This window comes from Falco punctatus, assembly GCF_963210335.1.
Source record: "Falco punctatus genome assembly, chromosome: 3".
In the NCBI taxonomy this organism is placed as follows: domain Eukaryota; kingdom Metazoa; phylum Chordata; class Aves; order Falconiformes; family Falconidae; genus Falco; species Falco punctatus.
The window spans coordinates 42810866-42825668 of NC_137582.1; the positions used below are offsets into that span (position 1 = coordinate 42810866).

A 14803-nucleotide genomic window follows, 5' to 3' on the forward strand; every position below is an offset into this window, starting at 1 on the left:
AAAAAAAAAAAACAGTGTAAAAAAAGCCACAGAATGACTGTGAGCTTCACTGTGTTAGGACCATAAAATTGAGTTTGTGGGAGTGGAGGCTTTTCAAAGGAGGTACAAAGTTTACACAGCACTTTCCATCTATTTTCAAAAGCAGAAAACTGGGAACAGGTACAGAAAAGTGCCACAAGGCCATGTGATGACATGATCTCCAGATACCCCATCAACCAAAATTATTCTGTTACTCTATGAAATTACTTCTCCAAAGATGGGAAAAATTTTGGGATGAATTCATGGCAAACAGTGAGAGGAACAGGGTACTAGAAAAGACCTGCTGGTCATAAGATCTTCCTCTTTAATGTTTAAAGGAGAGTACGTAATAAATTTGGCAAGTTTTTTATGGACCTCCTATAGAAATTGTTTAAATTATATTTTAAAAAAAGAAAAATAAGTACTGATGTAAGTGAAGAGCATGACTCAAAAGTAAAAGTAATATTTTCTTCCTTTCTGTTTTACAAAGATTGAAGTATTGTCTGATCCTTCAGAAAAAGTCATCAAGGCTGAGAAATTAACATACCCCATTCAGTGGTTGTCACACAGTTGGAAATGTGCAGGTATTCAATTGAAAGGTTCCCTTCTTCAGCTGTGGCAGGTCAAGTAAAACCATAGTTCATAAGAAGGGAAATCCACATAGTTTGTGTTCTGTAAGTTGAGGATTTTCTATGAACTTCAAGCATTCTAAAGGAAGGTTTTAGACCTTAGATTTGTGTGTGATAAGCTATTTATTAATATAAAAAACCAGTTATTTTACTTCTGGGTGTATGAGAATTTTAATATAAACACTTTTTAAAATAGTATATGGTAAATCAATTTTACCATGATTTTTTAAATGGTAAAATACTAGGATTTAGTATGCAATGACAACTTACGCAATTTTATCAGAAAATTGCCAGTCTTTAAAATTTTCTTTAAAGACTGTAGAAGACTCCTCCATTGAAAATGTAGTACTTTTCCAGGTTTGGCCTGCTTGAACAACCAAAAAGGCTGGTTATTTCCAATGTTTCAACACATTTCACAGCTTCATAGCTGTCTCCAAAACAAGAAGGCATGGACATCTCTTGTTTGGACTCTTCGCTGTTTTTTACTTTCGAAATATAAATTAATTGTCTGCAGAAAAGCATAAAAGGGAAGAAGTACAGCACCTAGTAATTTTTCACTGACCCCTGACAAGTAAGGATCCTCTGCACACCCTCTTTGCATACAGATAAGACTCTGGCAAATTATTTATGTTATCAGGAGACCTGTATATGGAAAAAACTCAAGATACGGAAAATTTTAGATTATTTGGAAGAAAGCTTTTATAGGATGTTAAAAAAAAAGATGCAAAGGAATAGCATCAAATAATAAAGCATCACTACAGAATTTTTTGGAGGACAGAAATCGTGGCTTAACATTGCTTACCTTTGTGCAGATAAGCCTTGATTTTTTCAGTCCCAAACAGATTTACTAGAAAAGCCAAAGCCATGTCCAAGTGGTGTAATGGTACTTTGACTTTAATAAAAGCAAAGTTGTCAAGGAATAGTGAGGTTTAAACTTCTGAGAAAGGATGTAGTTTTCAGGTGACGAAGCAGAAATGCTGATTTTTATTTCCCCATCATGAGTGAACCATGAGCAGTGGCATTTACTGTCTTGCTGAGGCAACAGATGCCTTTGTCCAGTTTCATGAAGTACAGTCTTTGATAACTCTACGTGTGTGTGTGCGTACATGTGTGCGTGCCCCCTGTAATAGAAAAGAGGGCTTGAGGAAGCCTGGTCCATTGTTTAGCGTTGTATATGTTCTGTATTGTGTAAGTATCTGATTGTCTCTATTAAGATCAAAGGCAAGGAGAGGAAACTGAGTGCGTGGCAAGTCAGACCTGTGGACTATTGAAGGTTTGATATCTTTCTAGGCTTAGAGATGATCTCTTACAGTGCTTGTGACACCATTGAAGTCTATGGGGTGACACCATTGAAGTCTATGGGGTAAATGCACAATGTTTCAGGACTTAAAAAATGTTACAGAGTTTCATTCTTTAGCTTCTGTAAAATGTGTATTTACTGCTTTACATCTGTGATCCCTGCATTCCTTCCATTACTGTAGCCATCTGGAAGCTTAAAAGTCATGAATTTATTTATTGTCTCAATACCCTCACAAGTTTTAAAGATGCTATCATCCCCATTTATAGGGGTGGGCAGCTAAGCTATGTTTACACTGTCAGCTAAGCATAGCTCTAAGCCTAAGCTTGTCCGTCATGGTTTACAGGCAAGTGCGCACTCAGCTACGGTCAGGCTGAATGCCATGCTTTTTGCAAGTCCCCGTGCTTCAAGCACACCCACCAGGACAGAGCCCAGACTCTTGCTCAGGCCATTGGAACAAATGAGGCAGAGAGGGATCAAACTAACTGGTCCACCAGCAAATATCTTCAACCAAATGCACAGTGTGTGTTTTTTACAAGTGAATGACAGCCAACAATGTGAATATATAGCATATGAAGCTTAGTGTAAGAAATCTTCTGTGAAGCCTGCAGATGACCTGTGATGTTTTTTCTCAAGGTCTTAAAGGAAGTTAGTGCACAAGGAGTCTAATGTAGACCTCTAAAACAGAATCATTTGCCCCTTCAGCCTTCTGCTCTTGATATCTAAATCTTTAACAACCCTCTTTTGAGACTTGGTATTCTTTCTTTGATTTCACTGAGGTCAAGAGCAAATCTGCCTTGCAGAGTCCTGATATACTTAATTTGGAAATAGTTGCTGCAGTCGTTTGAAAACGTGTGTGGGGCTTAGAGTGAACTGAAGCAATTCTGAAGTTCAGAAAAGCATATGAGCTTCGGTGTGGACTTTCAGCATGGAGGAGGGCTGGGGCTGCAGGCACATGCAGAGTGTGGACCAGACCCTGGCCTGAGGTTAAGCTAACTGATCTGGACATGGATAAACTATGGGACGTAACATGAGAAATTGCTGGATATGACAATGTGAGAAGCTGACAAAAATTTCAGATAGCACTGTGAAGGTCAGCTGGATCTTGCAGGAGGTAAAGGAGGATTTTTGTGAGAAATGGTTGAATTTCACAGGTAATTGGAGTACTGGAGGCATTTTGTGTGCAACAATACCTAGGTAACCCCCATCAGTAATATCATATGAGGCTGCAATTACCTAGAAATACCAAATTTGGATACAGATGTAGCAAAACTGGGAACATTGGGAAAAAGTGATTAGGGCTGAGTTGTTTATTTGAGAGGAGACGGACAGAAAAAGCAAGGTCCAAGCATGGTGAAAGGGAGGGTCAAGAACAGGAAGAGGGATAAAAAATATGTGCAACTGATATAATCAGGTCTGTCCAGGATCGCTGGCTGGGCAGTGCTGTGCTTGATTGCCACAACCTGATCAGGACAGTAAATCAAGCTTGTCTGGCCACACTCACAAGCCCAACATACCTCTGCAGCCAGGATGAAGAGGGAGGATGGGGTGAAGCTTTCCTGGTTTGGGCAGGGGAGTACCAGACATAAGCATTCTGGTACTGTTGGGCCCATGCCAGGCCTGACAGCATCACCACATACTCATCACTTCCTCACAAAGCACAGAGCAACTCACTGGAGAAATACATGAGCCATGGCAACAAAGAAGCAGATGGGGTTATAGCAGAAGCTCCTTTCAATAATCTGTTACTGGCACGATGATGGTCCTTTCTTTAAAAGTAGCTGTGCTTGATATAATGCATCATTGGAAGGATTACATCCAAGCTAAACAATCATCGGTTGTTTCATGCAAACATGTTATTATAATGTTTCTTAGGAAGTGAATTCAAATGGGTATACATGGTGTTTCATTTAAGCAGACTACTGCAGCCTCCCCCTTGGCTCAAATGGGCATCTCCCAAGTTTTTGCATACCTTAATCCTGCAGTTAGCACCCTAACTCCTTGTTGACCACTTTCTTACAATGGCCTGTTTGTTTCTCTTAAGTGTGTATTTTTCTTGTTACTTCTTAATTTTATTTTCTGCCCTGAGTAACAGCCTTCTTTCTCTCTTCTATTTGCATACGACTGATTGACACTTGGTGAAAAAAGATGGTTTTCATTATAATACACACACTTATTTTTGGTCTGAGACAGAGACACACACTGAAGCAACTGGTTCCCACTTTCTGTGTTTGAGCTAGATGGGCGTATATGCAACATTCATGAGGCATTGGAGGCCAACTTTGCTTGGAAAAGCATTGTTTCCTAGTTGGAACGAAAACTAGAATTTCTGCAGACATTCACCTTTCCAGACCATCTGTCTCTGGAACAAAGCTGTTTAAAGGAGGAGTGCTGGTAATATAGCATTGGTTTAGTCCTTAAAATTTCCTGCCTTGGAATTAGCAGGCAACTTGCATATAAATTCAGTTTTCAGAGAAGTCATCTGTGCTACACTGGTAAGTATCATGTAATAACATATTTTGTCTCCTCAGCATTTCCGCCTACATTACCCAAGCAAATCTTTTTCATTCAAAATTATAGATTAGCTAGCTCTTCCTTAAACCAGGAATAACATCAGTTTTCCTGCCTTAATAACTAAAAGGCAGAGAATATACATAACGCTATGTAGAAAATACAAATGGTGCTCTCTTCTGATCAGCATCTGCTTTAATACAGAAAACCATAAAGGGCTCAGGAAGTTTTGTAAAGTTCCCTTTCCAGATGTCCCCGTCAGGTCTCAGGAAGGAGCCCAACCTTATTTAAGTAGTTTTTGTAACAGTATTGAGTTCCTGGTTGAAACTCTTCATCCCAGTAGCGAGGAGAGATTTAAAAATTAATGTTTGAATATTGCTTAACATTTTGACTAGCAGAAGAGTTTAGCAATGAAAAGGGAATGAAGCAACTGTTCTATCATCACAAATGATATCTGATGGCATATTGGGAGTTGATGAGAGGCTTTCATGCTGTAGCTTTTTTCAGATGTGTCTTTCAGTGTGTAACTGGTTCCCTAGCCTTAATGAACCACTTAAGTGCAGAAGCTATGGCAGCTTGTTCCCACGAACTATAATCCCTCCTCTGCCATTAGGAATGGATGCTTTAAAGTGGGGATTTATTTTCTGACTTTTTCTATAGGTATTTTATTTATAACATACCATTCCTCAAACTGTGTTTAAAATACTTGTAAAGCCTTTGTAAACATACTTTTATTGAATCCATGGGAGAGGAGAGGACTGATTAAGGTTCACATTAGTCACGAAAATAAAACAATAAGAAGGATTTTCCTGAAGGAAATGAGGAATTTACATAAATACAATTCATGCCATGTAACTTCAGCATGAAAGTTTCATGAGAGAGAACTACTAATTCCATCAATAAAGAAGTTGTATATGTGCTGCAGGATGGTTTCATTGAATCCATCTGGTCTGTTCATAGATGAGTAAAACTATGAAGTAAATGGAAAAAAGTAAATTAAAAGAGCCAAAGAAATAAACTAATAGGTTTTAGTCCCCAGTGGCAGCAGGGAATATCACCCTTCCCAGGCCCATGTAGCATAGTCTGTGTTTCAGAAACGGCTGTGTCATTTTTCATGCTGTTCTTTAAAGTAGAAGGGTGTAATAAAAGAAAAAAAAAAGACATTGCATGTCAATGCTAGCCAACAGCTGGTCACCCATTTTGCTCAGACACAGGGCTGTCCCTGGGGACACCAGTGGTCTGGGTTCTACTCTTTGTACACCACTCTCATCTGGTCAATTCATTTAATAAAGCTTGTTGATTGCTCTTTGCAAAAGCTTTCAACTGTGTTTACACATAATTCAAATGATCTCACTACATCCTAGCTTTAAATTCCATTAGACTAGTTGCTAGGGGTAACTGGAAAGTTTGTCCTGATGCATGCAAAATTCTGTATTATTTTTACAAAATACATCCCATCTTGCTGTTTGTTTAGAAATTTTAAAAAATAACTTAAAAAAAAAAAGTTCAGAGACATCGTGGTTAGAAAAATAACCTTGCCTGCATAAATCAGCAGAGTGCTGACATACGTCTGCAGGCAACACAACTTTCCCTAGATGTATACATGATCACTTGCTTCTTTCTCCTCAACAGCTAGACGTGAGGGATGGCAGGGGACCTCACCAGCTGGTTCTGTTTAGGGTACAGCTGCCACTTACCCAACCACATTAGTCTGTAATCTGGTAGATTTTGGTGTTGGGTCTTAAATACTGGGTTGGCTGTTGGCTTTCTACCCTAAATGTTTAATTTCTTTAGTGTGAAATGTAACTAGGAAAGCTGTAGAGCAAAAAAGTGACCTCAGGATTATGTTCTTTGACTGGTAGATACTAGGAGTAAAGCTGGATTTGGTGTCTTTTCTTTTTTGAAGAATGTATAGTGATTATCCACTGACTGGCTAGCCTACAGAAGTGAGTGTTATCAGGCGCTTCTTAGGAATTCAGTGTATTCCTGTATCTTGCACGCACAAAAAATGAAACTGCCTTGTCATAATGGCTTAACTGTCTTTTCATAAAATATTAACGGTACCAGGTATGCTAAACTGCTTGCTATGAACTCTCTAGAAGCAGACCCAGGCACAGCTTGAGGCATTTCCCAGCAATGTGTCAAGTGATCAATCTGTCACAGCACCAATATTTTCCTCTTTAAGGCAGGTCTTTAATCACATCGGAAATGACAGAGTTGCTGAGCTAATCCAAGACAGTTTAGAGTGATGTGTATTAATTCAAGACCATACCTAAGTGATATCCATTCTTTCAAAATTCCATTACAGCTGCGTAACACATGCCTAGCTACTTATTTCATTAAAATCTGGTTTTTATATTTTGATTGTCCTAATCCTTCCAGAAATGTCCAATGAATCTTCTTTAGTTACTTCACCTTCACATGTCCTAGGCAACCGTTACTTTTTTTACCCATTTCCTTCTTAACAGCAATTTAATACTCTGAAATAAATGAGTAATGGGAAAGAATATTACTGGTTTATGTACGATAGATTAAAATCATCTATTTTCCTTGAAAAGATGCAGCAGTTGTAGTACTCTAAGAGGCTTACTCCTTTTGGTGTAAGTTCATATGCAGGAGGATAAACTTGGCTTGGAAACATAGTAATTTCCCTAAAATTTTAGAGCTGCTAAATTACGAGTACTTTCAGAAACCTTCCTTCTTAGGCATAGACCATTTGTCAAGAAAAGTAAACAGCAACCAAGCAGAATGGACTGACGTCCACATCTCTGGGTACCTCAGTGTTATTGCAGCCATAACCTGGACTGTAACTGGACCAAAAACTTTAAGGCTGTGCAGCTGTTGGAAGGAGTTTTAAGGAAGGACCCGTCTACAGGGAAAGGTCAGCAGGGGTGAGAACCAAAACTGTAGAGCTCGGACAGAAAGAAGGATCAGAGGCTAACCAAGGGGAGCAGATGTTGAGACTAAAGAATAGGGGAAGGGAAAATGGCTGCCAGAAAGAGACGGAGTAAGCCACTTCAGAATTCCTTATTTATTAGTAGTACTGAACCCAACAACCTGTGCATTCTTCTGAACCACTTACTGACAATATTTAACGCTTACCTATATATGTATTAAGGTGAGTCCTACCAGAGCTGTAGCTGCAGTTCACCAAGGGCAAGACCTGGTGCCTGCTTGCTGAGAAGAACAGCAGCCTGGGAGCCTTCCTAAAACAGTGAGGCCAGCAAATGCACACTCACCAGTGTTGCTTCTAGTTGACCAAATGTATTCTGAGCAGACTCAGAAGCTTCAGGAAAATAGGAGAGCTCACAATATGTTGAAGGGACAAATTTCTCTCAATGTCAGGGGAAATTCTACTGCATAAAATTCCCAGATAATAAGGACACTGGAGATAAAGAATTTTTTTTTAAAGGGAGTTCTGGCTTCTGGATGGAACTGTAGGAATAAAGACATGCTTGACCTCCAGGGTCTCTTGGGAGAGGTACTGGTTATCAACAGTACAAATTCAAAATGGCATTGGCCACGCACATTTATTTCAGCCCTCTTGTGTATGGATTATGATGATGTGTCTTAGTTATGATTATTTTTATGGTCTCTAGCCTCCCATAGTTCATGACATGGGTGGTCGTCACTGAATGGACAGCTTTTCAGTTTCTTGTTTCCTGTTTGCAAAATTATATTCATTGAGATCCACTAAAGAGAGTGCATAAAATGAGCTGCTATTATCCAGAACCTTCTGAGCATTTATGAACAGTTATTTACTTCACAAAATGTGTGCAAACTTTAATGGATAAAACAAAAGGCATGCCCCTGTTAATGAAGGTCACCGCTCTTCTAAAGTCAGGTTCCCTCTGTAATGCATGAGAATGCGGGACTGTTCAGCCAATTAAATGTTTAAATATACAAAAGCAATGTATCTTATCTTACATAATCTTGTCCTCAGAAACAGATTCTTTATTTCGGGAAAAAGTATAATTGTTTTGATCTGAGGTAGATATTCAGTATGGAAGATGTCAGCCTGAATGATTTAAATTAGAAGGAATGAACAAAAGCATTTACATAGAAATGGAGGGTCAAGCTGACACCCTGATCTGTGAAGAGCAAGTCATTTCTATGGAAGTACATAATACAGGAAGCAAGTTTAGAAGCAGAGCTCCACTTCACCTGACATTTTGCAGATGCTGAAAAAGAAAAAAGTACAGTAGCTATATGAACTTATTTACTGTTGCATTGTGCTGCTGCAAAGAGCCATAAAATGTCAATTCAATGTTCTGTTATTGGCAGTGATAAAGTCATACGAGTTGTTCCTGAGAGCAAGAGGGAAACACAGATCCTGAGGGCTGCATTTGACAGGCTTAAGGTGAGTTTGGTTATTTTCATCTTCTTATTCTGATCTTTATTGAAGACTGTAGTGGCTTAACTGACATGGCTTTCATTTAGTACTTCAAGCTATTCTATACTCTGGAAAGTAGCCTTTGTTCATTAAGTTCCTAATTTCTCAATAAAACAGCATAGGAGTTAGATTCATAATGCCTGACAATTTTAACAAGAAACAATGCCTTAAAATAATATAGGTGCCACATTTGCAAATTAGCTTTTTTTGCTCTTCTTCCTAGCGTATATAGTTGCATGTTTCATTAGATGGCTGATGGTTTTATTTAAAACACTGAGTTAATTCAAGATGTGAACACACATAGGAATAGGAAAAAGGAAGTGGCTTTAGTCTGAGAATCTCTCTGGCAGAATAATTTTCAAGAGGCAGTTGAAAGAGTATCTGTGAGACTCAATAGCAAGCCAAAAACTTTCTTCCTTGGCCTTTTCCTGCAGCTGTAAATGAAAAGCAGTGGTGCTGCTGTAGCAGTGTAGTGGTGCAGTACGAGCACTCTGCAGCATGCTGCTTTGTGGGCACAGCTAACAAAGGCATGGGCAGTCTTTCCACAGCAGCGTGGCCTGTTATCTCAGAGGAGGATGGGGAGTATCTGTAAGACAGGTCTCCAGCCCCTGCAACGGCATGGAAAGGACTGTACTGTGACATGCAGTGCCCTCAGGCACTGGGAGAGGGACAAGCCTCATTAATGGTCTCCAAGACACAGCCTAACCAGAGCAGAACCAGTGAAGTAGCAACTTGATCACTGTGTTGTTTGTTCTGGGAGTTGAACACAAGTCCCAGGCTCTGTCTCTTCCCCTGTGAGTCCTGCTTGAGCCCGGCAGGCAATAGTTGACTTCTGCCTGTACCTAGGAAAGTAAAGGAGTTTGATGGGCAGCCTTTCAGGCACCATAGACACCAGCTAAAGTCATTTGGCACAGCAAACTCAAGGCTTTGTTTGTGTCTGGATGAAAAAAGCTCTGTGGACATAGACAAAGGAACATGTTGGTAACCTTGGCAGTCTGTGACATACAGTTTGGGGTCACAGCAGAAGAGCAGTGGTATCGAAGTGTTGGGAGTGTGTGCAAAACCTCTAGGCTGCTCACTGCCTTCAACTCCAGCAAACTGTGAGGCAGTCTCTGATGTATCTGTGTCTCCGCTGTTGAAACCTCATGTAAATGATTGTGTTCTCACTGAGGCAAAGAATGAAGATACATATAATTTTCTAGTCCAGTAGTTAACATCTAGAATAGAAGTACATCAAATATCACTCTGCATACCAAAAAGATCTTAGAAGAGCTCTTACACCCTCCTGAAAAGCATTCCATCTTTCAGTTATGACGAAGCTTTCTTGCTACTGTTTCTTGAGAAAATGGACAGAGCTACCTTAGGTACCTCAGCCCAGGAGAAGGCTTATTGCTGCGAGTACTCCAGCAGTCAAGACAGCTGCCTTACTAGCTTTGAGTAGGAAGGCTGAGGCTCTCTTCATCACTTCCGCATTTCTTAACAATATGTTCAGTTAGTTCCCCACTCAAGATGCTATCTTTTGTAAGTCCTATTCTTAAGACACCCAACCAGTGCACATGCTGCATAAGGAATTTCAATGTTCAACAGAGGCAGTGTCGCAATGCTATGTATTGTAGCATTTTGTACTGGTAATGTCCAACTCTCCTAAAGAATATTGTCTTTTATTTGTTTCTGCAGTGCTTGCTAAGGGCCTGACCCTCAGCTGTGAATGTTACTGTAATACCCCAAAAAGGGATAATTGTTTTACTCCCAATTACGAAAAAAAAATCTAAGCATGAACCCAAGAAATGCATATGGAAGCTGGTTTTTGCATTAATTTCTTCCCCCTGGATGCTGGAACGTAAAGAGGGAGCACATTGTGTTTTTTCCTTTCTCCTCATATTGCAGACCCTGCGAAGCAAAAGGGTTACTCACCTTCCTGCAACTGTTTCTCATTACAGAGCTCCCTTAGGCTCCCAGAAAGAGATTCCTTCACCCAGTTCCATCAAAGTAAGAGCAGTAGAAACTTGAATAAATAATTGCATGCTATAACTGAGAGCAGCATAATAAAATTTTGGCAAACTGCATCAAAATCTGACTAGTTAATTAGAAAGTGATTGATTCTGATGAAGTAGTATGCTGAGGAGGTTGAAGGGAAGATTCAAATAAGAGAGAGTATTGACACAGTTTCATGAAAACAGGCTAGGTTTGCCTGCATTTCAGGTCTTGGGGCTCTTCCATCTGCAGCTGCTTCACTGCCCATCTACATGGGGTCAGACAGAAAGAGACACCTGGGGGGCTAACAAGTAATGGATATGTTTAACATTAACTTATCATTATCTCCCCCCACCCCCACCCCCAAAAAATATCTCAAGTTATTCACTCATGAAGGAGCAAATTGACAGTGACACTTCTTAGAATTGCCAAGTACTTACAATACCAGTAAAAGTCAGTAGTGGCTGCAAGTCATCGGCCCCTCTGAAGAACTATGTATTTAGAATTGTGCCATGTTTTAAGTCTCCTTGTCAGTCTCCCCTGTCCTTCCCCTGCCCCTCAGGCTTCCAGAGTTGGAAACTCAACCAGCAATGGACTTACGTTCAATTTTCTAAGCATGAGCTTTAAGCACAATGATGATAATGTGCTCAGCAGAAAATAGAAGACTGCAACAAAAAAAACCAAACCACCAAAGTGCAAAATAAGCTACAAACAAAGCCCAGATACAGTTCTGTTGCTGTCTTAACACAGTATGCCTGACAAACAATAGAAGTATGAACAGGGAGGTCAACAGAGATACACAAATTGCTATAATAACAAGTACTGCACTTTGGATTTTTATGTTTTATAGTCAGAAAACCAGAACTGGTTTAAGACCCATCTTTGAATCCATTTTGGTTTGAGCAGTAAATTAATACCAACCTGTCATATTACTCACATGTTCTGTTCCTCAAGGGAAAAATAAAACTGGAACCAGGATCCTTTCAAGACACAACAGTTTTGTACCTAAATAGCCATCAAATAGCAATAATTTCACCTTTTTTTTTTTTTCCAGAGAAACTATTTTGGGATTAACTGCTAGTAGTTGGTCTATTGAAGAACATTAATGTTTTATTTAAAGCCATTTGAAAACTTCAGCCTGAGTTATGATATGGCCGGATAGTATTCTCCACAATTGTCAGTATTAGAACAAGAAAAGCCATTGAAAATAACAGTTGCATTACTTTCACTCTTGAAGTGAGAAGGATATCTGCACTTGGGTTTAAATTCAGATATATGTTTCTCTGACCTGGCAAGTTGGTCTATTAGAGATGAGGTATATTTCAAAGGTGCCAAAAGTTATGCTCTCTCTGTCAGTAGTCCCCATTAGTCAATCCAAAGAAATTACAGTGCAAAAGTCAAGTTTGGGGAGTGCACTTTTCCCCCAGGGTGATCCATGCACAACTTAAATGTTTTGAATAAATTCCCACAACAGTGCGAACACATGAGAGGTTCTGCACGAATGGATCATATTCTTGTTGCAGGGTTTCCTTGCATACAGCAGGCCATCTATGTTGGTAAGGGAAAGAGCAGACAGTCCCTCCTGTCCCAGGCTCCTTCCTCACTGTGTCTGGTGGAGGGAGTTTTACTATAGATGCGTGGCGTTCTGTGTTTATTCCAGCCATTTCCGTCTGCCTTTAGAATCTATACTTATAAGGCAGAGTCACTTAGCCTTTGCCTTAAGCCTATCTTTGATAATCCAAAGAATTAAAAGGAAAACTCATTTCTGTCCAGTTAAAATGGGTGTATCCTTCTGAAGGGCCATATCACAAAGAAGTTTGAGAAAAGTATCTTGATGGTCCTGTTACAAAGCAGTGTATTTCAGTGTCAGGCAGAGAGTAAAGCAAATGCAAAGGTACAACCTTTCAGAAACGCCAGGGTAGTGCAGAAAGAAGTGGGGAGAGCTTTGCCTTCTGCCACGCTGAAGCCAATGCCATAGAATTCAGCTGACTTCAAGGTCCATCCATTTTGGGAAGAGGATCAGAGGCAAAAGGAGTCCTTTCTTGAATGCGCATTTACAGAAACCTACACTGAAACATCTTGGAAGGATCATCTTGGGATTGGCTATATGTTTTGATGTATTTGAAGTATTTTAGAATATGCCCCCAGTAATTAACTTAGGCAGCAGTGGCAGCCTAGCCACAGCATAAGAAACAAAACTCGCAGAAGTAGGATGACTACTCAGGGGCTTTAATCCACATGGAAATCTTTTGATCTCAAACAGGACTGCTCTTTTACCAATACTTGAACTGTAAGATTAACTCATACACTTTTACAGAAGGTATAGTCCCTTCAGACTTTGTAAACTTAGCATGTGGAGCTCCTTAGGAGGGATATTTGCTCCCCCCTTTTTTAAGAAAAAAAAAAAAAGTCCATATATACTGCTTAGTGTAATAAACCCCTGAAACCTGCCTGAAGTGTATGGGCTCTGCTACAGTACAAATGCCATTGCTTAAAATGAGTGAATAATGGGTAATGAATGTTTCATTCCGCACATTTAACTTCTGGTTCATGAATTGCCCAAGGGCAAATCACATTAGTCATAATCACTTGCTGAGTAATTTCCACAAATTAGTTTTGGTCTGTTGCTCCATTGCCCACTGTGCTGTGTTATTAATCATTATTATAAATTGATTCCTTCATTGGCTGGTTCTGTTAACTGCTAGGTGACAAAATATTGCTTTTTTCTCTGATGGGGTGAACATAGCATGTAGGCCTGCACTGCCAGTAAAAATAGCCAGCTCTACAGATTAAAATTTGTCTGCTGTGAGTTCTGGAAAGTTGCTTAAACTTGCATGTATTCAACCAATAAACTTATCCACAGTAACAAAGCAAAAAGGAAGCCTAAATGTACTGAGACTGATTGGCTACCATCCCAGCCTGCAGAGCAGCAGGAGACGGCTCTGGCCTGACCACCCTTGCCCCAACCAGGCAGAGCAGGGTCCTCTGGGCTCCCCCTGCCAGCCCCACTCTTTAGGACCACAATACCACCGTCTTCCCAGAGTGAGTTCTCAGAAAGCTCTTATGCATCGTGCTCTGCTGTGTATTCAACTGTTACTTAGGGCAATACATATCTGAAGTCATAAGAAATGAGGCAGGTGGGGAACAGTCATGCTCTTTTTTCAAGACAGGAGATGCCAGTTTCTGGCTTTCACTAAGTGGCAGGGGTAGTACAGCTGGGAGAGGTCTTTGGTATGTATACAGTAGTGTTTATCTCTTGTCTCCAGCATGTTCCTCCATCAAGTTTCTTTCAGTTTCTGTGGGGAAGAAAAGTAAAAGCCTGGTGACTGTGCTTCCCACCAGCAGCATCACCCCACACCCTTGAACACCTTTTGCACAGTCCCTGTGCCAGAGACAACTGGAGCACATGTGATGGTGAGTGTGACGGGGTAAATGATGGTGGAGCTCCTCCTCCAACTTTCATATAAGATGACAAGTATGTTGCATAGCAGTCTTAAGGAACATTTTCATATTGTTGTGATAAACTAAAATGCAGCACATTCTTTAGCAGTTCAAGTGCAAACTCAGGGAGTTATTTATTTTCCTAGCTATGGATCACTGTCACAGTTTTTGGATTGGCTGCTGCTCTAACACAATCACAGGTGCCAATGTTAAATTTTAGATGTTCTACTGCCGTCCTTTGCTCTTATAAATACTCTCTCTTTTTATAACTATGATAAAAATCTTTGTTCGTGACCCAGTGTTTTCACACCAGTCATTTGCAAATTATTACAGTAATCAACAAACAAAGGAGAAATATTTAGGATGATAGTACCACAGTGACCCGAGTATTACAGAACTGCCTGCCCTTGGTCCCTCAGGGCTTGTCTTGTCCAGCTGTTGTCTCTCTGCCCCATATACCTCTCCAATGACTGGCTATTGTCTACCGCTCATTTAGGAGACAGTTTGAGGAGCCTGTTGCTGATTTATGAGCCCTTCCAT

General features: G+C 40.1%; 1 protein-coding gene across 2 annotated transcripts in view; it reads left to right on the forward strand.

Annotated features, from left to right (window-relative positions):
- Positions 1 to 14803, forward strand: part of CPA6 (carboxypeptidase A6) — a 143168-nt gene that overhangs the window by 81084 nt on the left and 47281 nt on the right. The window contains exon 2 of one of the 2 annotated variants that reach the window (XM_080380390.1): positions 8740 to 8815. In XM_080380390.1, coding sequence (XP_080236516.1) covers positions 8740 to 8815 — 76 coding nt within the window. Of the gene's footprint in view, positions 1 to 8739; positions 8816 to 12729; positions 14237 to 14803 lie in introns of those variants that run through there. The other variant, XM_080380391.1, reaches the window with a different exon arrangement.